The following is a 23,752-nucleotide window of genomic DNA, read 5'->3' on the forward strand; positions in this document are numbered from 1 at the left end:
ATACAGTATGGTACATAAGATATCAGAACAGGAGAGCTAAAAGAGATGGAACAAGACATTTACGGACTATGAAGGAGCAACTACAAGTTCTATTACAGGAAGGAAAACTATTAATTCATATACTTATAGAGAACACACTTCAATTCATACACTCTATACAAGTTTCAATGGCTGTGCTATTATGTAAATGGAAGTAAATTTATTTCAATACAAAAGTGCCATATATTAACCGAACAAGGTTGTGATTATATACTAGTTTATCCCTCAACTTTTGATCGCCAACCCTCTATGACATCCTCAGTTAGAGCCCGCGTGTTGATGAACGAGTCCCTGGAGAAAATGGTCTGAATGCCCAAAAATGGCCAGGTTACAAGGATTTGAAAATATGAATACAACATACAATTATAATAAATGCACAGCAATGCATAATGCATTATTGATAAGAAAATAAGAAAACCTTATCCTAATGAGAGATATTTCAATATTTTGTTAATTTCATACTAACGCTGAGATTTAGAACACCCTTCTCTAATTCTAGAAAAATGCTGAAAATAATACCTTCATATAGGACTTCACTTCTGGAAGTGAATCTGGTACGGACCATTTTTTATAATGCCCTAAAGCAATCTCTAGGTGGTAGAGCTTTGGTCCAAGGGCCAAATCAGCAGCTGAGACCTCTTTTCCATTTATAAATGGGCCCTTCAAGCAAGAACAGAAGTACAATTTATAAAATACTGTGTCATTTTTCTTTGCAAGAAATATAGCATAGGTTATTTTTTATTATTTGTTTTCAATAAGGGTTCATTTATCAGACTAGTGAATTAAATGACTTCATGCAACAACCAACAAGTCTAAAACCAATGTTGGCAAAGAAAACTCGAGAAGCGGCATATAGACCTTAAATTTATCAGTACTATCTATAAGATAATTAAAATTGCATAAACACATTCCAGTAACTAATACTTCAATTAAAAGGATTATAACATATAATAAATTAGATTGAACATGTCTCACATTTTCCTTTAAATAATCATTGAAGGCACTCAGCTCACTTAATAATGCTTGTTCCGTTCCATCGGCTGGATCTTTGCTTTTCAAAAAACCAATAAATGCGGAGAAGATCTTTGATCCCCTACAATAATACATCAAGACATATCATAAACCATTAGTTAAAGAATTTTTATTAAATCGAACTTACAAGTGGTAGAACACATACAAGAAGGAACCTTATGGGTTACTATTGTAGATTAGCAGGCAGATAAGTTTTTAAATATCATATGTATGCCTCCAAATCTATTAACCTTCTTCTATGTTTGTTTTTATCCCGCTCTTTGTTTCTTTAGGGGGAGGAGAAGTAGTGATGATTGGTACAAATTTATTTCGAAATATGAGCATTGAAACAAGTTGGGGGGGTTTTACTGACCACGGTCAGCAAACTACTAAAACCTACTTTACAAATAAACTGCATCATACAATCCCTTAATACTTGTAGAGAAATAAACTCAGACTTCTTAATATGTGCTTGAGAAATAAGCTATATCCAAGAAGCATCACGAATTTATGACCAACAAGTCTCTAGCCTTTTCTATTCATATGATCCAATTTGATACTATTATACACTTTTAGCCACCATAAACCAACACCAACATTATTATAACCCAAAGTCACCCATAAACACTACCGGCATCTAATTCCTGCACATTAACATGCTCTAATATGGCTGATTAAAAATGTAACACTTTAAAATACTTTGAAAACCATCAAACTGAATTAAAATTTATCATATGTTCAGTGAATATTTAACCCTACCACTACCCACCTATCCTTCATCATATATACAGTACTCAAACAATCAAACTGTAGTAAATAGATTGAGTATCCATGGGACTGAGCTTTTAGCAAAACAACCTAAAGTAACAATGCAAATGCATCATAAATCATAAAAGAGAAGACAATCATACACAGATGCCTTCTCAGGCGGAGTCACCAAAGGTGGAACCGGAAACTTCTCTTCCAGTGACTGCGTGATAACATCAGAATCTGCAACCCACTCCTCATCAAACTTTATCAAAGGCACTTTCCCTTCGGGACTTATTTTCAAGAACCTGAACACATTTATACACACACATCACATACAAGGACAACGAACATAAAGACTTCATCAGCTCGCATAAATACAACACCAACATTACCATTCAGGCTTATCTTTCAAGTCAATAAACTTCATGTCATAAGGAAGATGCTTCTCCTCCAGCGTTAACAAAACTCTCTGCGTAAATGGACCTGAAAACACATACATTCAAACCTCTACAACTAAATAAATAATCTCAGGACCGGCAATTTTAATTAATTTGTCCAGATTGTAAATCTATCAAAATACACCGTCTTGGTATAATTTTTCGGGCTTCTGAGATATGCAATGCAATATTTTAGTCACTCATTCTACGCGTAACGCAGCACACAAAAATGGGAAGAAAAGCTAAACTCACAGTCTCCAAGCTTGTTGGGGACGGTGTAGGAGGCCTTGACGCAGACTTCAAAAGGGGTAGTAGCCATGGATACAGTGAATTTTCTGAATGTTGATTTCAAATGGGGTGGAGTTTTAGTAAAATGTGTGGGGATGAGAGGGTTTTTCAAGTTGCAGGCAAGGTGTTTGATAGTTGTTGTCAGAGAAGCTGGAGGGTGAAAAGTAGTGGACATGTTTTTGCGTTGGTGACAGGAGATGAGGTTGTGTTGGTGTAGCCGTGTAGTAACGGGAGCCAAATGTAAAAAGCGGTTACGGGTCCCCGCCGCCAATTAGGTTTTGATTTTCAATTTTTATGTTTTTGTGTTGGTTATTATTTTATAAATGAGGTTTTAAAATTTTTATTAAAGAAACATCGGGAGAGATATACTAATTTATCAAGTTGAAAAAAATTAGAAAATGCTAGGAACTCCTAAATTTATGATTATTTTTAATAATATTTTAAAATTTCCAACCAAATCATTAACTTCAATGATTATTTTAAATAATATTTTAAAGATTGAATATATTATATTCGTAAAATAATTTACGAAAAGATTCGATTATTTTGGTTTGAATTGTCCCGAATCGAATTATTTTAGTTCAGTTGGATTTGGTCCATAATAAAATTTCAATCATGAAATATGAGATGGAGGTTTTCTTTTCCAAACATAAAACAAGGAAAAAAACATTACATTTTTTTTGGAGTGTACTCAAGCCAACTATAATTTTCGAATCAGGAGTATTGAAATCTATGTGATTACTTCTGTGACACATATCTTGTTTTTGGATACTTTGGTAATTTAGATTGATACGGTCTTATTTTAATATATGCTTGCTTTATTTCACCTCGTAACAAAATGTTGTCAATAAGAATTTAAATTGACTTTCATCACATTGGAGGCTTAAAAATTTGTTCTATCACGTTGATTTTCTTGAATATCATCAATACAACCGAATTTTCTTTGGCACTGGCATTAGATGGAGAATTGAGAATGTGTCTCTCTGGTAAGCGTGGATACACTTCATTCAAAAAAAGAAAACAATGTCCTTCTTTTTTTTTCTTTTTCTGGACTTGGCACCATATCTATTAAAAAACGAGTAAAAGAAATTGAATATATTATATCGGGTCGTGTTCCCTGACAACCGGGAAAAAGTTATCTAACACATTGTACGGTTTCGTACAATGTGTTAGAAATCTCTAATCTTCTTTTCCCTAAAAACATAAGGAGTTGTGTTTTCATTGTTTTTTTATTTTTCTTGTTTTCTTCCTTCCTGAATATGTTGAAAAAGACAAAAAAGTCGGACTGGGCTGATTCCAAAATATTTAAACTGTATAATAGAAAATTTTGTAATTTTTTCTGGACCAGACAGCAGCCCATCACAGTCTTTGCTCGGACTCCGTCCTTACATGGAGGCTAGAGCCTAGATTATGCATATACCCTGTCAATTGATCATGTACGTAGAATGCAGATAATCATGACACAAGTACCTTCATTGTCCTAGCCTAACTCCGTCCTACCTGCCTGCAAGGTGTCTAAGGTGAAATCAAAGTCCGTTCAAATGTTCTCATTCTATCATGCTTGGACATTCAAGATTAAAATTTAAAATTGTTAAATCTCCTTATTCTTGTGGCGGACTGAGTGAGAGACTATCACGCTAGTATAGTACCGTGCAAGTTAAATATTCCTCAAAGAAATTTCCTGCCCAACAAAAACGTCTCACCAGTCACCACAATAAAATACTTAGCGACTCTAATTGTGTTTGTATCTATACTTGTTATAGTCGCCATACGAGATTAGTCGCGTCATGACAAAATTCGTTAGTAGTAGTTAATTATCTCGGACATCGTCGCTCGTTCAACACATGTCTTTTAACTGTTGATAGTTGTTCACTTGTCCTCCTCCTTTCTTAGGTCAGACGCCTATACATACAGATATGTTTTGTGTACTTGTGTATCATAATAATGTAGTACTGCAGCTCATACCTGTTTCTCTAAGTGTTGGTCAACCTCCCCAACTCCACTTTTACTTTTCTTTATCGAAGAAGAAGTGGTTCGGTTATTTGGTTGTATCCTCAACAGTTTGAAAATTGAGCTCCCAATGCATTATACACAATTTAGTTAGGTGATGCTGGTTAGGAGTCAAATGCCTAGAAAATGAGTAGCGAGATTAGATTTGTCGCTGGAGCGCGTTTTACCTTGATTTCCCTGGTCCCAGGTGATACCAAAAAACTGCTTTTCTACCCCGGTTTTTATAACACATTTTAGAAGTTTAACGTGGAATTAGATTTTAATAAAATTTAATAAATTGATGATAGTTAATTTGAATTACAATTAATTCTGATTTTACATATAATTTAGCAAGTTAAGTTAAGATAAAAATATTACAAAGATAAAGGTGTATCAAATCCAGATACTTAAAATTTATTTTTGATTAATGAGATCTAAATATATTCTTTTTAGATTAAAGATAATATCTTAGATATCGTAATATTTGATTCATAATATTACATATAAAATATAGGTGTATTCACTTTAGATTAAAATAATAATATTTTAGATATCATATATTTAATCAGAATTCTAATTATGTTAAATGCTTAGTAATATTCGATATTTTTTAAAAAAAATTAATGTATATTTAATAGGTGGATTAATGGTGATCACTTAATACATTTCATATATATATATAATTATCTTCTTCCCAGTTTATGTGTTTAAAAGATCGTGATTTAAATCTTAACAAATCGGCACAAATTTACTTGCAGCATTTATATTAATTAATAATTTATGGAATTACATATAAAACTAAATATATTATCTTTATCAGTTATTTCTCAAAACTCATATTTAACTTTTACTTGGTACACAGGGCATTCCCGGAATCCGCCACACACTTGACCTTGACATTCTACACCGAGTCAAATTGTGGTCCATTTCCGACCAACCATCATTTTTATACAATGGAGTAAACCCAGTTTTTAACAACTATCTTGTAAAGTTAATCCCATAATCAACGTAATACTCCCTCCGTCTCAATTTATAGGTCCAGTTTGGAAAAAAAAATTGTCCCAAAATACTTGTCCTTCTCTTCTTTCAATACAAATTAATCTACATATTAATTGCGACTTTTTTGAAACTCAACATTATTCTCATTTCTCAATGCACTAAACTCCTATATTTATTGTGATTTTTTTTGAAACTCAACAATATTCTCGCTTATCAACGCGCTAATTAATGATACATAAGATAAGATTCTATCTAACCAACTTTTTTCTTAAGATGCGTGTTTATTCCAAAATGGACCTATAAATTGAGACGGAGGGAGTAACTAACCAGAAAACAACGCCGTAAAGCAAGAATTATCTCCTGTGTATGCGTTTTAACCCGAATGGTAATTGTCAAACAACAACTACTTGCGTATAAATTATAGTTGCCTAATTAATCCTCGCCAATTGCCACCAAACTCCACCTTCCACTTCTAGCCTAACTGTGTGTATACTTATAAATATACAACCTCCTCTACTTTGCTACAAACCTTATACACATTGCATTTATTACTTATAAATAACGAATCCACAATTAAGGTTTTCTTTATAACGTCAGCTCTGCCATTTAAAGCAGTCCACCCTCTCCATTTCTCTTTTCTTTGCAACTGCTGCACTCACATATTCACCTTTACGCGGAGAGAGAGAGACGGAGAGAGATATAGGGAGGGAGAGAGACAGAGAGAGATAAGGAAGGAGAGAGAACACTTGCATTTTGTGCTGATCAGGTATTCTTCTTTTTATTTTGGTGCACAAAATGGATGTATTATCGCTGCACGGGAGGATCGAACCATCAACCTTTGAATGAGTACTTTTTCATGGCATGAATCTTGCTGATGAAGCCATCAATCTTGTTATTGGAGAGAAATCAGCCGTTTAATATCTAGAGATATTATATACCAATATCCGATAAAATATGTATAATATCTTACTATTATCTAAACTGATATAATCTTTGTGTATGAAATGTGTTATCTTTGCCTTGGGACTTAATATTTACCACCGCCGCAGACAATCCTCTCTCACCTTTTCAAACTCCTTTTCTCAGAACTTTATACTTTCTTCAGCTTCAAGTTTCAATAAGGAATCTGTAGGCGAAAATTTTATCCATGCATGTAACTATATATCTCGGATACGTATTAAGCTCTGGTGTATTAGACTAACATACGTTTGCTGATGTATCTGCAGGTTTGCTTTCGAAATGGGCAAGCTGGGGAAGAGCCAAAGGCGACGAGGATATTATTTTGTGGGGTTTCTTGGATTCATGTTTCAGCTATTCTTGCTGACTGAATCTACCGTTCGTCGACAGTAGGCTCTTTTTCATAGCTTTCATGCATGTCTGCATTTGCAACATATGTGTCCTTTTATTACTTCCACCAAATTTATGTACTGTTAAAAATTAAAATCTAGATTTCTTTGGCTTCTTCAATTTTGTCATTCATTTCATGTTCCGAGAGGAGGTACCGAGATTTTGTCTGCCTGATGGACAAAATGCCACTAAATGTCGTAAAATTTGACAAACGACATTAATTTTGTCAAGATCTATGTTTGAGTGGAGAATACTTTCCTTTCGAATAGTGTTGTGTGGGTTAGAATTGGTCTCGTATGTTGACACTTGTGTTTCTCGACATGTTTTTCCCATATAGTAGCGCAGAACAGAACCTTCTTCTCTGTTTTCTTCCCCGTGTCAAACAATTTAGGTAGCTTGAGGACAAAATGAATGTTCAACGAAGAAATTACCTTAGATTTTATTTCTTTATTCATTTTAATAAATATTTTCTGAAAGGGAAATGGTAATACTATGTCCCTTTCTGGTCTCATACTTTTCCTGTGTCTCTTTAAATAAATAATCTTATACAACTTTCTGGGATAACTCTTTCTGATTGTATATTTCTGTCCATCAATTGCAGAAATATAACATCGAGCAACTCGCGGCCAGTGCATCTGGATATATTGGATGATCAAGTAATAATACTGATGGACGAACAAAGTTACTTAAAATTTATGCCAGCGAACCAGCTATGTTAATTTTTCGGAAATTTGTTTGCTTCAGGTTGTAGTGGACAATGGATTGGCTAAATTCACTTTCTCAAAGCCAGCTGGTATGATTACTGGAATAAATTACAACGGGATTAAGAATATACTAGAACAAAGGAACAAAGAAACTAACAGAGGGTAATATGTTAATCTACTTGCCATTGTTGAATTATAAGTTCCATTCTGTTTTTTTCGTATGTCGTAATACATATCCAGCAAGAATAATTAACCACATAGCTCCAGAGAGAACTCACTGCAATTTATTAGCCTTGAGAGCTTGACTATCTCCATAGAAATCAAATGAAAGAGATTATTAGTTGACTTATTGATAATTCCCAATTTATTAAAGTTTTATTATTCTTTAGGTATTGGGATGTTGTTTGGAGCAAGCCAGAAGATCCCGGAGATATTTATGATGTGTAAGTTCATCATTTTTTCCCAGAATTTTGTGTTCTTTTACACATTTTTTAAAATTAGACTCTTTGATTAAATTTTTGTTTCTGACGGAGTTTATAACCTGCTTCTAACCAGGTTACAAGGGACACATTTTAGAGTCGTTGTTGCAAATGAAGATCAAGTAGAGCTGTCGTTTACAAAAACATGGATTCCTCCGGTTAAGGGCACTAAACGTCCTCGTGATGACAATAGCCTTCCACTCAATATAGACAAAAGGTATAACATAATAACCTGTATATTTATGTATGAAGGATCATATTTCACAGTACATTTAGTTCAACTTCAGAATTATACAAATCATTAGTTATAGAACAGTACAAATCACGGTCAAAGCCAATGCGAATTACTAGTTATACGTAGGAGAATCAAGGAATAACCATGGGGAAATTCTGGCTGGATCCGATAGTAAAACAAATTATTTGAAGTCTCAATTCATCTCCTTTTAATAAAACAAATGCTTCAGTCATTGGATTATACATCATGCATAGCTGCGATGAGTTTGTATTTGAAATCAAAATTTTAGATTATATATAAGAGGTGAATCCACTTTTTTTTCAAATAAAGTGCCTATAAGGACTATGGTTACATATCTATTTAATCAGGTATATAGTGCTCCGAGGAGTCCCAGGTTTCTACTCATATGCCACATTTGAACGCTTGGAAGGATGGCGCGATATGGTGCTATATGAAGGCAGGATTGCATTCAAGCTTCAAGAAAAATTGTACGCCACACTAGTGAATTTTATTCTTCTTTCTCTTTGGAGTATTTTTCTAAATCCAGTTTCAATAATTATATACAATGTTGCATTACTAGGTTTCGATACATGGCAGTGTCAGATGACCGACAAAGAGTCATGCCAACATTTGAAGACCGGGAAAGGGGGAAGGCCCTTGCTTATAAAGAAGCCGTGCTAGTGACAGATTCGATTAAGGACACACATAGTGTAGAGGTAGGTTCTTCCTTCACACACATTGTTGGTGACAAGAGACTAAGTTTTGTATTTAGTGTAAATTGAGTGTGTGAGTATTCCAATTACTCTAATTGACCAGGTAGAATGACAAATTACGTAAATGTTACAAGGCAGAATTAGGTTTATTGATGATTTGGAATGATGTTTGATGTGTAGATTTGAACCAGGTAGAATGTTTTATAATATGCAGGTGGATGACAAATATCAATATTCCGCTGAAAACAGGGAAAATAAGGTGCACGGATGGATATGCTCCAACCCTGCCACCGGGTTCTGGATGATCACACCCAGCAGTGAGTTTCGTGTTGGGGGACCTCTTAAGCAGGACCTCACTTCTCATGCCGGACCAGTAACTCTGTCAGTAAGTGCTTTTGCTATTTCTTCGAGAGAAAAAAATACTCCCTCTGTCCCATTTAATTGTATACGTTTCTTTTTAACTGCTCGACACGCATTTCAATGCTCTTATAAAATATAGTTCCGTAACTTATTTTTGCGATTTTCTTTTTCTGTATAAAAATATAACATCCAAACTTTAATTCAGAAAAGAAAAATTTTAAAAATAGATTGCACAACTACATTTTGCAGGAGCATTAAAGTCCGTGCCGCGTCCCCGTCCCCCAATGTATACTACTCAGGGGGACGGAGGGAGTACTAGATTGTAGAAGTAAGGTTTGCTACAGGTCTATCTCAATACCTCAACTGCTCATCGTGCAATAGACTCGCTTGGAACCCTTTTCTTCTAAGCCTCTTTTTGTTGATTTATGAGTCAAAATTCGTTTTTCCTCTATTCTTCAACTGCCTTTCATCCTTTTGCTAATTTGCTTCTTAACTTTTACTTCCATATATATTTAAAATGTGTAGGATTATTAGTTCGTTTAACATTTTACCTAAAGATTAGATACAACTGAAATATATTCAAGAACGAACATTAACAAGATTGAAATGCAGATGTTCTTCAGTGCTCATTATGCTGGAAAGCCCCTAGCACTTACGTTTAAAGAAGGGGAACCCTGGAAAAAGGTTTTTGGCCCAGTTTTTATCTATTTAAACTCAGGCTTGGACACGGAAAGTACTGTTTCATTGTGGCAAGATGCTAAAGAACAGGTAATCAACTTTGTCTTAAAGGCATTTTCTTTTCTGCTTATATAAGTTATCAACAGTAAGCACCATATATAATGGTCATCGGGATTTGTATCAGATGTTGATAGAAACTGAGAGCTGGCCATATGATTTCCCGCGCTCTGGTGATTATTTTCTTGCAAATAAGCGTGGCACACTTAGTGGAAGGTTACTGGTACGAGACAGGTATGATTGAATGCTCTGCCTATTTTGCAGTGGCAACGCCTGTCACAGGGCTAAGACTTATAACCACAAAGAGTATTCAAATTAAAACCACTAAAAGTTTTCGTCATTAACTAAATATTTACTATCATGTTTTTTTTCATTAATACTCAGTCTGTTAAATAGTGTTGAACCTTACTGGCACGTTTGCATATATAAAAATTCAATCTGTTCAGATCAGCTTATTAGACTTCCAGTTCAATATTATCAAACCTTACTGGTACTTTTGCATATATAAATATTATATAATGTTCAGATCAGCTTATTAGAATTTTGAGTCAAAAGATTTCAGTAGAACAGCTCATATATATAACCCAACCTTGTTACTTCAGTATTATTTCCATCATTTATAAAGATTTTGCATGTTCTAAAGGAGTAAAATCTTTTGACCTCCTTAGGTATACAAGAATAGAGTTGAAAACAGCTAAGTTTGCGAATGTGGGACTGGCTCTACCTGGAGCAGCAGGCTCCTGGCAAACAGAAAACAAGGTTAGTTGATTAAAACACAACACAGTCATAAACTATCTGCCTAAATATATAGTTTAATTCGAGTTCTTAACTGTATTAAGAATTTTAATTTCAGGGTTATCAATTTTGGACACAAGCTGATGCAATGGGGTATTTTGTGATAAAAAATGTCTTGCCCGGAACATATAACTTGTATGCTTGGGTGCCTGGACTTATCGGTGATTACAAATATGCATACAATATTATCATCAAACCAGGTTTGAACATTTAAATATGGTAATAAGGACTTCTACAAATGTTAAGCTGCATTGGACTGAAACAGTTCTATAACCCGTAAATATACAGGAGGCATTGTAAAATTAGGTAATATTGTATATGTTCCTCCAAGAAATGGCCCTACACTATGGGAAATTGGCATCCCTGATCGCACAGCAGCTGAGTTTTTTGTTCCTCAACCTATCACGACTCTTGAAAACACATTATATGAGGAGGATACTGCAGAGGGGTTTAGGCAGTACGGATTATGGGATCGTTACACTGATCTATATCCTAATGAAGATCTAGTTTACGCTATTGGTGTTCATAGGTATCAAAGGGACTGGTTCTTTGCTCATGTTAATAGGTAATTGTACACTTACTTGTCTTTAATTTCATAATCTATAATTTCTTATTCTGGAGTTGCTAATTGAACATCTTTAATCGCAGGAGACTTGAAGATAACACCTATGTACCAACAACATGGAAAGTTTTATTTAATTTAAAACAAGTGGATCGGACCAGAACTTACACATTGCAGCTGGCACTTGCTTCTGCCAATGGAGCTGAATTACAAGTAAGAATATATGAAATCAAAAATTTTCACTTCCATGTTAAAATTAGCATAGATTGACTTGTGTTGCTCACTAGCAAGAATGAAAAATTTCAAAAAAGTTTCCAGTTATGTGGTGCTAAATCAGTTACATATATTTATGTTATAACATGTCTTCTTGAAGGTCCGGATCAACGATGAAGCCGCCAAACATCCTCACTTTACGACACATCTTATAGGCTATGATAATGCAATTGCAAGACATGGGATCCATGGACTATACCGCTTATACAGTGTTAATTTTTTGGGAAATCTTTTACAACCGGGGAAAAATATAATATTTCTTAAGCAGACAAGAGGAAAAAGTCCTTTCAATGGAGTCATGTATGATTATATACGTTTGGAACAGCCACCGCCAACAAATTAAAATGATGGATTGAGTGGTATTCGTACAGATACACGTTGGAACAGCAGCTGTCTCATCGTACTGGAAAGAAGGATATAGAAATTTTATAGGTTAGAACATATATTTTGATTTTTTAACAGCTAGCCAGGTCAGCATATTCTTGTCATCTCTTTATTATCTCCTTAGCAATGAAACAAATCAATATCTATGGCTCAAATGGTTACTTATTTTAATAAAAGCCTTTATTAATATCATTTTAAGCACAAATATTGAGCTATTTCAATGTCACGCCTATTGTTTTTACGCTGAAATGTGCAGCCATTTCAATTGAATGTCCATTTCAAAATGTGCTATTTTGGTGCACTACTGCAGTCCCTTGCAGGCTTGAGTCTTCGACCATGGTGCTTCCCACCACCGTGTAACACAAATATTTTAAGACAACCAGCAAAAACTTCAAGGAAATAATTCGCATAAGAAAAACTCACCTCCTGACAAAAAAAAAAAGGAAAAAAGAAGAAGAAAAACTCACCTCGCTAATCCAAGTGAAAGAATTTTGGCTCTGCCACAAGTTTTCAATTTTTTTTAAATTAATGATTATTTACAGTACATTTGCAACTGAAACTTTTCTATTTTACTACTCATAATAAAACAATGGAGCAGGAATTTTAGGTAGCCTTAAAGGTTTTCCGACGATTACAAATGATACAGTATCTTTCCTTTTTTTTTTTTTTGTTATCCACAAAAGTAAATATAAATTATGCAATTATAGTTCAACTAATTTTAGTGGATAAGATAAACCACTAATTTTAGTCAAAAGAGATGGTGATGGTTTTTTAAATAGTTCGGCCTCTTCTTAATAACCTTATATTAAAATATTTCAGCTAACTTTTATTTATTTTTTATTAAATATTAACAATTTGAGTTTTGATAATTCTACTTGTGTGGTGGTGTTGGCACAAAATGAGAAAAATATTAGTAATATAAAATATTTTTTGTATAGTTGTGTCGATATAGAACAATGTGTAGTTATACCGCATCATTTCGATAACTCTCCGCTTGTTCCTAAATAAATGATCAAATATGAAAGAGAAGATATCACTTGAAACTAACACCAGATTGTATCTATCAAGAACGAGTTTTTATAAAAATTCACGTTTTATTAAAATTTGTTGATTAATATTTAAAATATATTTTATTATTTTATCAATTACATTTTGATTTAACTAATTCTTGATTAACTTTTATAACATATATATATTGATAGATTGATTACATTATAATTTGACCTGAAACCTCTAATTAATCAAAAACATTCTCATAAGTTCCAAATCTATGGATGCCGAACGATGGTTCCTTATTATTACGTCCAAATTGAAACTAGTTACCCTCGTGGACATACTAGTACAAAATAAACACACAATTAGTTCATATTTATAAATTTGGCATGCGAATAAAGTGAATTATAAATTTTCTTTCGTGTCAAATTCAACTTGTTGCCTAATCAGTCACCTACCTATCGACTTATTCACACTACACACTACTAAGTGGAGGACGCTTCTTCTCTGTATATATTTCCCACTCTCAATGTCTAAGCACATTACTTACAAATTTAATTCACTTCTCTTTCTCATTTCACAGCCACCATCTATAATCCCCTTCTCTGTTTGATTATTTGTTAGTAAAAAGTCAGAGATGGCAAAATCACCAGAAACAGAACACCCGGTCCAGGCTTTTGGCTATGCTGCCAGTGACACTTCCGGAACTCTTGCACCATTCAAGTTCTCCAGAAGGTATATGCTTACATCTATTCATCCTTATGTTATATCCTAGTTAAAGTCTCAAACATGTTCTGCTTGCGGAACATATATAACTGACTCGTAGAACTTTTGCCTATTCCGCATGTGTTACTGTTATAGCTTTTGTAATATAAAAAATAGTTTTTTTAATATTACAAAAGCTATAACTCATTTTGATAGGCTCATGCTTATCAGTTCTTAGTAATGATGGACTCTCTGTATATACAACAACCACACCAATCAAAATAAGCTAAATGCATAGAATTTAGTTGTTAACATGTACTCATGGGCACACACTATACAAATCGGATTAAAAATGATAGTAAGAGGGCTCATAAGTCATAACTCAAAAGTTCATGTTATGGATGGTGCAGAGCAACGGGGGATTATGATGTGAGGTTCAAAGTACTGTATTGTGGAGTGTGTCATTCAGATCTTCATATGGTGAAGAATGAATGGGGAATGACCACCTATCCTATTGTTCCTGGGTAAGCTTCTTCGTTCATTACTCATCTTATTTTTGAGTTCACTTATCTCTGAAAAAGTACATAAATATGTAATTTTTTTTGAAAATAAATGAATCACTCAGAAAAAATATTAATAACCTATGACATAAATAATTTCAAAAAATATATGATGTAAATATGAAATTTCCATGCACTATGACCTTGTTTCTCTAAAATAAGTATTGCAATTATTGATATTATTTTCTTTTTGTTAATATAAGATGGTGATGCACCAATAAAACTAGACTTTGGTCAATCATGTAAAGTATTCAAAGCTGCCGGTTCATGAACAATCTTTAGATAGACTATTTCTGAATATATTATACAGCGAGTGCTAAATGATGATTAAAGGATGAGGTATACATTAATATTCTAGTGCTGATACAGATTTATAAATAAACTGCTTTTATATTTTATTAATGCAGAAGATGCCTCCTGGCTCCTGTTAATCTGTCCTCTAAAATAATTTTTTGCTCTTATTGGCCCTTTATAAAATTAACTTAGTCTCTAGATTATTAAAATATGTTGATACAAATCTCAGTAATTTTATAATGAATGTCAAAGAAATTGCCTAAAGGACCTTTGTTTCAAGAATCTCTACGATTTTAGTCCTAGAAGTTTGGTGCATCAAAACTGCAGAATAAAGAACATTGGGATTGTCTTAACAGGGTTGTTTGGCTAAACTTAAAATAATTAATTATTGTTTAAAAAAAGTAAAAAGTGGATTATAAGTGATAAGTAGGTTATGGTTTATAAGTTATTAAGTGTTTGGATAATGTGAATTATAAGTTATTTAATTGTTTGGATAATTTTACTTAAAATGTTTAATAATTTAAAGTAGTAGAATGTTACAAGAAAAAAGTGGAAGTTGTGGAAAGAGAGTCAGCTTTCTCAACTTCCTACTTCTCTTGTCCGAGCTTCTTAGAAGTACTTCTGCTTCTTTACACAAACATGTCAAGAAAAGTCTGACTTCTACTTTCCCAAACATGCACATAATTTGATTTATTATTGCTGCTAATTATTGCCTAAAAATTTGACACAGGCACGAAATTGTTGGTAAAGTAACTGAAGTGGGGAGCAGAGTAGAAAAATTTAAGGTTGGCGACATAGTTGGGGTAGGTTGTTTGGTTGGATCTTGCCGTTCATGTGAGATCTGCAATGATAATTATGAGAATAATTGTGCAAAGCAAGTACAGACCTATTCTTTCACCAACATTGATGGAACCATAACATACGGAGGATATGCTGACTCTATGGTTGCAGACCAGCACTTTGTTCTTCGTTGGCCTGAGAATTTGCCTCTCGATTCTGGTGCTCCTCTACTATGTGCGGGGATTACAACTTACAGTCCCCTCAGATACCATGGACTAGATAAACCTGGTACAAAGGTAGGTATTGTAGGTTTGGGCGGTCTCGGACATGTAGCTGTGAAGATGGCAAAAGCTTTTGGTGCTCACGTTACAGTTATAAGTACTTCTGCAAGCAAGAAGCAAGAAGCATTGGGAAAACTTGGTGCTGATGAGTTTTTGGTTAGTAGTGACACTGACCAGATGCAGGTAAATATCTTACCTCCAACAATGAGTATAACTATGTGCAATGTATCATTTAATTTGTTTGAAGATTTACTTAGAAATAAGGTTGGTGGTTAAGATCAAGAATAATCGATTATTAGTAACATACGTCGAGCGGAAATAAGTGTTTGATGAGAGAAATTCTGAAATGAGTCAGTTTTCTGCTGGATGACACCGTAGCTCCCCTGTATATACATCAAGAACTTAGGATTAAGTCATTCAGCGGTCCTAAGCCATCCAATAGTTTTTTCCGCTGATAGTATGTCAGGGACCCGAACCTAAAAATAATCTAACTTTTTTCATCTGACGTTTAACTTAAAATAGGCTGCCGTGGGCACACTACATGGTATTATTGATACTGTTTCTGCCGCTCACCCTGTGGTACCGTTGCTTGAGCTATTAAAGCTTAATGGTAAGCTTGTCATGGTTGGTGCACCAGAGAAACCTTTGGAGTTACCGGTGTTTCCATTACTTATGGGTGAGCTTTTATGAACTTCCATAGCATTGTAAATTTTGAAAAGATGGCAGAATGCTGTTGTACATATGATTGTAGAAGACTAGAAGTTTTAAATCTGAATGAAAATTCACAGGAAGGAAGGTTCTTGCTGGGAGTAATATCGGTGGACTGAAGGAGACACAAGAAATGCTTGATTTTGCAACACAACACAACATAACTGCCGATGTTGAGGTTATCCCTGTGGACTATGTGAACACTGCAATGGAGAGACTTGTGAAATCTGATGTCCGATACAGGTTTGTCATCGACGTTGCCAATACGTTGAAAACTGAATGAACATTAGAATGATGTTATTCATCATGTAACCATCTCCTTGCCCTATCCTATATATTATATTCCCTCCATCCCAAATTAGATGAGCTAGTTGACTTTAGGCACGTAACTTAAGATGCATTGACCGTATAGTTCTGAAATTTATTTTTTTAGTTTTTCTTTTGTAAATAAAAATTTCATATTTAAATTTTTATTTGCAAAAAGATAATTCAAAAACAAGGAATATAACTATGCGGTCAATGGACTTTAAAGTGCGTGCCCGAAATCAACGAGCTCATCTAATTTGGGATGGAGGGATAATAAATTATCACACACATTCTCTTTCTCTCTCTACTTTATATTGTCCTTTAATGATGAAGGAACACATCTAATAATAAAATATTAAATATATAGTTGGGATAAATCACATTGTTGGAGTTTGAAGTTAGTTAACTATGTCCTAAATCACTAGGACATATTTTTTATATTATATTTAAGACTCGGAAAATTTATGGGTTTATATATCTTTGAAAATTTTTTGTACAGAGAGTAGTAGTATTCCGGTGACAATCTGACAATAGACACAATACAATATCCCCCGGCGGCAATCATGCCCGGGACACCCAAGCTTAAGTTGAAATCAGTTCAGAATCCTAATTTGCTGCATATTATATATATATGGGTCATGTTCCAGAGAGAACCATTAGAGAGAGAACCATAGAACCCTTACCTTATAAAGCAGGGTTCTGCAGCAGAACTTAAGTATGAGTTAGGGTTCTGCAGCAGAACTTCACATGCAAAAAATGTCAATATCTATGTATTAGATTTTAAAATTATTTTTGAACACACACGACGATGAAAAAATATGAAAAAAACATGAAAAAAACACGTATTTAGATTTAGATCCTAAAAATCTATTTAAAATTTAGGGTTCCGCAGCAGAACCTTAGTGGTTCTATGGTTCTATTTTAAGGACTGGTTCTCTCTTGAGCGCGACCCATATATATATAATATGCAGCAAATTAGGATTCTGAACTGATTTCAACTTAAGCTTTATAATTCGGGATCCAACTGCAATATATCTTCCTGCATAGATTGTCATTGAGTCGTTGAAAAAATAACGGAAGCCTCATTTTGAGATGCCATCAAGGAGCTCTCCTCAAATTCACTCGAGCTGTACCTACTATCAGCTGGTGAGAATTCCGTACCAGTTTTGTTGGCAAACGCAGGCTGAGAGGGTTCTTGGAGGGTGGTCATAGGAGTACTTAACATGGCAACAGCCGAACCCATGGTTGATAGGGTATAACCCGGTCAAGCAACACCCGAGTCCTTCAGAAGCAACACCCGGGTCTTCTTGAGGAGTTCCCACCCCGGGTAGCCGCCAACACCACAAGGCATCCCCAGCCCTGACAAGTGATACAACCCGGACATGGTTGCTTACCCGGGTACATGGAACTTGCTACTCGCCCGGATATACATGTACCAGCCGACACCTACTGCACAAAGCACAGACTGACACGATAAAGACAAACATAACGGTCAACTACTGGCGATAGAGACAAGCCAGGGAACATTCCAAAATACTACTTCTACGCTGACACCTGGACACGTGTAGGGGATCAAACCCCTACACGTGTAGGACCAGGATCCAGGTACGCACCCTTGAACCCTAATCCTTGGCCTATAAATAGACCAAGGATAAAGAGTTTAGGGGTTAACTTCATTCTCTACACTCATTCTCACACACACTTACACTCAGCATACACTCAAACACTCTCAGCCACCAGCAACCACCAGCCAAACACCTTCACCCACCACATATAGATAGCACTTTCTCTAATCTTTATCCTTCCGAAACCCACGCTTACTCTCACGCCGGAGGCGCTTCGGGGCAAAACCCCCCCGCCGGCGTTGTTTTGTAGGCTCCCATCCAGCAGCTGCACCACGGAACCACCAGTCACGGCGGAGGAAGGACCGGGATCGGAGATTGGCGTTATCATTTGGCGCTAGAAGGAGGGGAAGGTGTCCTCTGTCCTGTGGTCACGGTGCCACTGGACTCATCTCCTACAACAAGCCCCCGAAACGGGGGTCCGAAATCACACCTGTAAGCTCTCACCAAACACCCAGCTTCTCAAAACCCTCAGCCATGGCTTTTCTTGATGTGTGCATGTTAGCAAACCCTGTCTGAGCAAAACCCTAATCTTGTCTGTAGCACATAAAATATTTTTGTCTCACACCTGCACACATTTTGTCACTTAACTATTTGTGGTATCTCTGAAAATAGTAAGTTGACTACTTGTGCACACTATTTCTGGCATCCTATCACTATCCATACTATTTGTGAGCACTGTCACCAAAACAGCAACCATACACCCTGTGTGAGTTCTTGAAACCATGGCAAAAAGAACACGCTCCCACCTGGGTCTTCCCCAGAACCCGGACAACCCTCAGGCAGACCAGGATAACCCGAACCAGGATCATGCCTCAGGACCTCTCTTCACCCATGTAAACCCGGAGGAGAATCAAACCATCAACCCCAATGACGCCCGGGTCACTATCGAAATGAACCAATACAAGTACACCGACGTACCGATCACCACCCTCCACCTATCACAGCTCACCAAAGAGGATTTGGCTGAGGCCATCCGACAGTACCAGGATCGCCGGGAAAGCAACCGCAGACTTGAGGACATTGGTGAGTCGGAGGACTCCGGGAACAGCCGTCAATCCCGGGGTTCCGTCTTTGACCGGATCGGAGACAAAGCAAAGAAAAAGAAACAAAAGGAAAGTGAGGAAACCCGGCTAAAGATCTTGGCTGAAAGGAAAGAACAAATCCGGAAAGAGGAAGAAGAAAAACTTGAGCAAAAAATCGCCCTCCGGATTCAACTCGAAGAGGAAAAGTTGACAAAAGGATCCCGGTCCAAGCGCTACCGGAAGGAAACAACACCCGAACTCATCTCTGACGACGAGGATGAGAGACCGGGACAAACCAACCTCAGGGACATGATCAATGAACTCAACCGGAAAATCGGAAATGATGCCGGGCTTGAAATTGGGGGAACCCTGACTCCCTTCAGCCACTCCCTGGAATCCATACCCCGACAAAAGGGTATGAAACACTACAACTTTGAATCCTTCAATGGACTGGGAGACCCGGAGGAACACCTACACTACTTTGAACAGATAGCCCTGATCTACTACTACAATGATCTGACCAAATGCCGCTTCTTCGCATCCACATTCAAGGGAGGGGCCCAGAGATGGTTCAGCCGGATCCCCTCCCGGAGCATCGGATCCTGGAAAGACTTCAGGGAAGCCTTCCTCAGAAGGTTCCGAGCAAACAAGACACATGAACTTCATATGTGTCACCTGGAAACGGTTCGTCAGTATGACAATGAGGCACTCTCAGATTACATGAAACGTTTCCAGGAAGCAATCAACAAAATCTCCAACCTGGACGAGCGTGAGGCTTTGAGCATTTTCAGAAGAAACCTAGACCCAGAACAAAATGAGAGATATGTTGTCGAGTTGATCAACAAAGAACCCCAGAGCCTGGCGGCTGCCTATGCCATGGCTGCCAAATTCATCAAGGAAACTGATGTACTCCAAGCCATGAGAATGACCCGACAGGGTAGCTCGAAAGGAAAGCAGGTAGAGGATAGACCCCGGAAAGAATATCACCAGGACAAGAAATTCAAACCAGACAGACAGACAAACTTCATCCAGCAATCAGGTTCTAAGAGAACCAGCCAACCAGGATCCGGGTCCAGAAGTGACCCCGGTCCAAACAAAGCAACCAGAGAGCCAAAACCAGAACCCGATTGGACTCCGCTAAATAGATCCCGGGAGGATATACTCAAAGAAATCAGAGACAAACCCTTCTACTACCCACCAAAACCTATGCAGACTCCTCCAGAGAGCAGACCTGCTAACCGACATTGCGACTATCATGGCACTCATGGTCACAAAACTGAAAACTGCATATCCCTCAAGTATTTCATTGAAGAACAAATCAGCAAAGGCAACATGGGGCAATACATAGCCCGGAACACAGCAAACAAAGGGGATGGTTCGGGGAAACAAAAGAACATAGTCAATGTGGTCTTGGGGGGATCCTGTTCCCCTCCTCCCAGCCCGGACTCATGTCAAGAAATCATGTCCATCCAAGCCTTCCCCGAACAAGTCATTTCCTTCAGCAGCAAGGACTTCGAGGGTGTCACCCGGGGTCACAATCAGGCCCTGGTGGTAACTTTGGACATAGCCGAGAATGAGGTCAGACGGATCCTAGTCGACAACGGCTCCTCAGCAAACATATTGTTTAAACATACCATGGACCGAATGCAACTAGGGAACATCCGGATGAACGACTACAGGGAGGATCCCTTATACGGATTCGGGAACAGCATCGTCCCGGTCCTAGGAACTCTTTACCTCCCGGTTCGTTTTGGAACAGCCCCAACCCAGGTCGTCCATATGATCAAATTCTATGTCACAGACACTCCTTCCTCTTACAATGTGATCATTGGCCGTCCGGGTCTAAACAAAATCGAAGCCATCACCTCTGTCACGCACCTGAAATTCAAATTCCCAACTCCATTCGGGGTAGGCGAAGTCAAAGGAGATTCGGAAACAGCCGGGGTATGTTACAGCCAAGCCTTAGTTATGGCAGAAACCCACATGGACAACAAGAGAAAGGCTACCGTCTTCCAAAAACAGAGAAGTAACAAGAAGCATCGACCCTACCCGAAAACAAACCCTAAGGGTGAAGTCCAAGTCATCGATCTTGACCCGGGTTGTCATAACCCGGGAGCAACCAACCCTGATCCTAAACAAAACAACCAAAAAGCAACCATGGGCTCAGCTCAAAACTTCGTTGAAAAGAACACCGATGCCCGGATCCAACAAATGATCTCGGCACAAGAATTAACCAAGGTCGAAGCCGCGGTCGAAACCGAGTCTATCCTGATCGAGAAAGACAACCCGAAGAGAAAAATCAAAATCGGGAAAGGCCTAGACACCGTTTTCAAAGAAGAACTCATCCAACTACTCCGGGACTATGCAGATGTCTTTGCCTGGAGCCCGGACGATATGCCCGGGTTAGACGAATCTCTAGCAATGCACAGCTTGGATGTAGATCCTAAGAAAAAGCCGGTCAAACAAAAGCGAAGAAATTTCGCCCCGGAGAGGCAGCAAGCGATAGATGAGGAAGTTGGCAAGCTGATAAAGGCGGATATCATATGTGAAATCAAATACCCGGAGTGGCTAGCTAATGTAGTCATGGTAAAGAAAGCAAACGGGAAATGGAGGATGTGTGTTGACTACACGGATCTGAATGCGGCATGCCCCAAGGACCCTTATCCTCTACCAAGCATAGACCAGCTTATTGATGCCACATCAGGACACCTGATGCTAAGCTTTATGGATGCGTTCTCCGGGTACAACCAGGTTAAGATGAACCCAGCAGACATAGCCAAAACAGCTTTCATAACCCACCGAGCAGTATATGCCTACAAACTGATGCCTTTTGGGTTAAGGAACGCCGGGTCTACATACCAGAAGGCGATGAATGAAATTTTCAAAGACCAACTCGGAAGAAATCTAGAATGCTACGTCGACGATATAATCTCCAAATCCACTTCGGTCCCGGGTCACATTTCAGATCTTAGAGAATGTTTTGAGAATATGAGAAGAACTAAGCTAAAGCTCAACCCGGACAAGTGCACCTTTGGAGTTGAAGCTGGAAAGTTTTTGGGTTTTATGGTAAGCAACCGGGGTATCGAAGCCAACCCGGAGAAGATCAAAGCCGTACAAGAGATGCAACCACCTCGGACTCAGAGGGAAGTCCAAAAGCTAGCAGGGTCCTTAGCAGCACTTCGAAGGTTCGTCTCAAAACTCGCTGAAAGATGTCTACCATTCTTTGAATTATTGAAAGGGGCAAAAAATCAGAAATTAGTAGAATGGAGCCCGGATTGCCAAAGAGCCCTTGATGAAATCAAAGCATATCTGTCCAAACCCCCGATCCTAACAAAAGCCCTACCCGGAGAACCTCTCTACCTATACCTGTCAGCCGGGCCCTTTTCCGTCGGGGCAGCCTTAATCAGGGAAGAGGCCGGGCAGCAGAAGCCCGTCTACTATGTCAGCCAAGTCCTCAAGGATGCGGAGACCAGATACCCCAACTTAGAGAAATTTGCTTTCGCACTGATCACCGCATCCAGAAAACTCAGACATTACTTCCAAGGAAGAGAAATCAGGATCGTCACGGACCAACCGCTGAGGAAAATCATTCACAAGCCAGACATCTCCGGGAGACTAGTGAACTGGGCAATTGAACTTAGCCAATTCAGCCTAACCTTCCTACCCCGGACAGCGGTCAAAGCCCAGGTCCTGGCAGACTTCGTAGTGGAATGCAACTTCCCAGAAAACCAGTCAACTCCCATGGAAACCGAACCAGAAGCCCCGGAAGAGTCCAACCCGGGGTCTTGGATGCTCCATGTCGACGGCTCCTCAACAACCGAAAGGTCAGGAGCCGGGCTAATCCTGAAGAGCCCGGATGGGTTCACCATCAAGACAGCAATCTCTTTCAACTTCACAGCAACCAACAATCAAGCAGAGTATGAAGCCCTATTAGCAGGATTGAGGTTAGTCCGGACCCTGTCTATCCGAAACCTCACCATCTATAGTGATTCCCAAATAGTGGTCAGGCAGACGAATGGGGAATACCTCGCCAAAGACCCGATTCTAACCAGGTATCAAGCCTTGGTGAAAAGCTACCTTGCCCTGATCCCCGGGTGCAAAATTTTGCAAGTCAACAGAGAAGAAAATGCGGAAGCGGACAACCTCTCCAGGTTGGTCCAAAATTCGGCGGATCTGGACAGCTCAGTCTATTTCGAAGAGTTGCACAAGCCAACAATAGAGCAGGAAGAAATCTTTGAAATCAACAACGAGCCTACCTGGATGACTCCCCTAATCAACTACATAGAGAAGGGAGAGTTACCCGAAGACAAGGGGAAAGCACAACGGCTGAAGGCTAAGGCAGCCAAATTTTTTGTCGAAGGAGGAACACTCTTCCGCC

At 37.8% G+C, this 23,752-nt stretch overlaps 3 protein-coding genes across 4 annotated transcripts; 2 read left to right on the forward strand and 1 right to left on the reverse strand.

Moving 5' to 3' along the window:
• Window positions 1–37: 37 nt before the first annotated feature.
• LOC108203465 (glutathione S-transferase DHAR3, chloroplastic) lies at window positions 38–2,783 on the reverse strand. Its single transcript, XM_017372411.2, has 6 exons — window positions 2,490–2,783; window positions 2,193–2,283; window positions 1,962–2,105; window positions 1,015–1,132; window positions 559–699; window positions 38–344 (listed from the first exon to the last, which is right to left on the reverse strand). Exons 1-6 carry the CDS (start codon window positions 2,698–2,700, stop codon window positions 258–260), a joined length of 792 nt encoding a protein of 263 aa, XP_017227900.1. The 5' UTR covers window positions 2,701–2,783; the 3' UTR covers window positions 38–257.
• A 3,364-nt stretch (window positions 2,784–6,147) lies between these two features.
• Window positions 6,148–12,276, forward strand: LOC108203448 (uncharacterized). Of its 2 annotated transcripts, none has more exons than XM_017372395.2 (16): window positions 6,148–6,279; window positions 6,740–6,859; window positions 7,462–7,516; window positions 7,605–7,726; window positions 7,954–8,007; window positions 8,120–8,260; window positions 8,647–8,766; window positions 8,859–8,994; window positions 9,206–9,376; window positions 9,964–10,119; window positions 10,214–10,320; window positions 10,755–10,845; window positions 10,940–11,081; window positions 11,170–11,446; window positions 11,530–11,656; window positions 11,817–12,276. In XM_017372395.2, the coding sequence occupies exons 2-16, from the start codon at window positions 6,753–6,755 to the stop codon at window positions 12,057–12,059; spliced, it is 2,049 nt and encodes a 682-aa protein (XP_017227884.1). In that variant the 5' UTR covers window positions 6,148–6,279; window positions 6,740–6,752; the 3' UTR covers window positions 12,060–12,276. The 2 variants fall into 2 exon arrangements, with proteins under 2 accessions (XP_017227884.1, XP_017227879.1); XM_017372390.2 differs by lacking the exon at window positions 6,148–6,279 and adding an exon at window positions 6,506–6,641.
• A 1,277-nt stretch (window positions 12,277–13,553) lies between these two features.
• LOC108194533 (mannitol dehydrogenase) lies at window positions 13,554–17,107 on the forward strand. Its single transcript, XM_017361496.2, has 5 exons — window positions 13,554–13,828; window positions 14,209–14,322; window positions 15,383–15,896; window positions 16,236–16,389; window positions 16,502–17,107. Exons 1-5 carry the CDS (start codon window positions 13,731–13,733, stop codon window positions 16,702–16,704), a joined length of 1,083 nt encoding a protein of 360 aa, XP_017216985.1. The 5' UTR covers window positions 13,554–13,730; the 3' UTR covers window positions 16,705–17,107.
• The last annotated feature ends 6,645 nt before the right edge of the window (window positions 17,108–23,752 follow it).

The sequence above is a fragment of the Daucus carota genome, chromosome 1, assembly GCF_001625215.2.
Source record: "Daucus carota subsp. sativus chromosome 1, DH1 v3.0, whole genome shotgun sequence".
NCBI lineage: Eukaryota > Viridiplantae > Streptophyta > Magnoliopsida > Apiales > Apiaceae > Daucus > Daucus carota.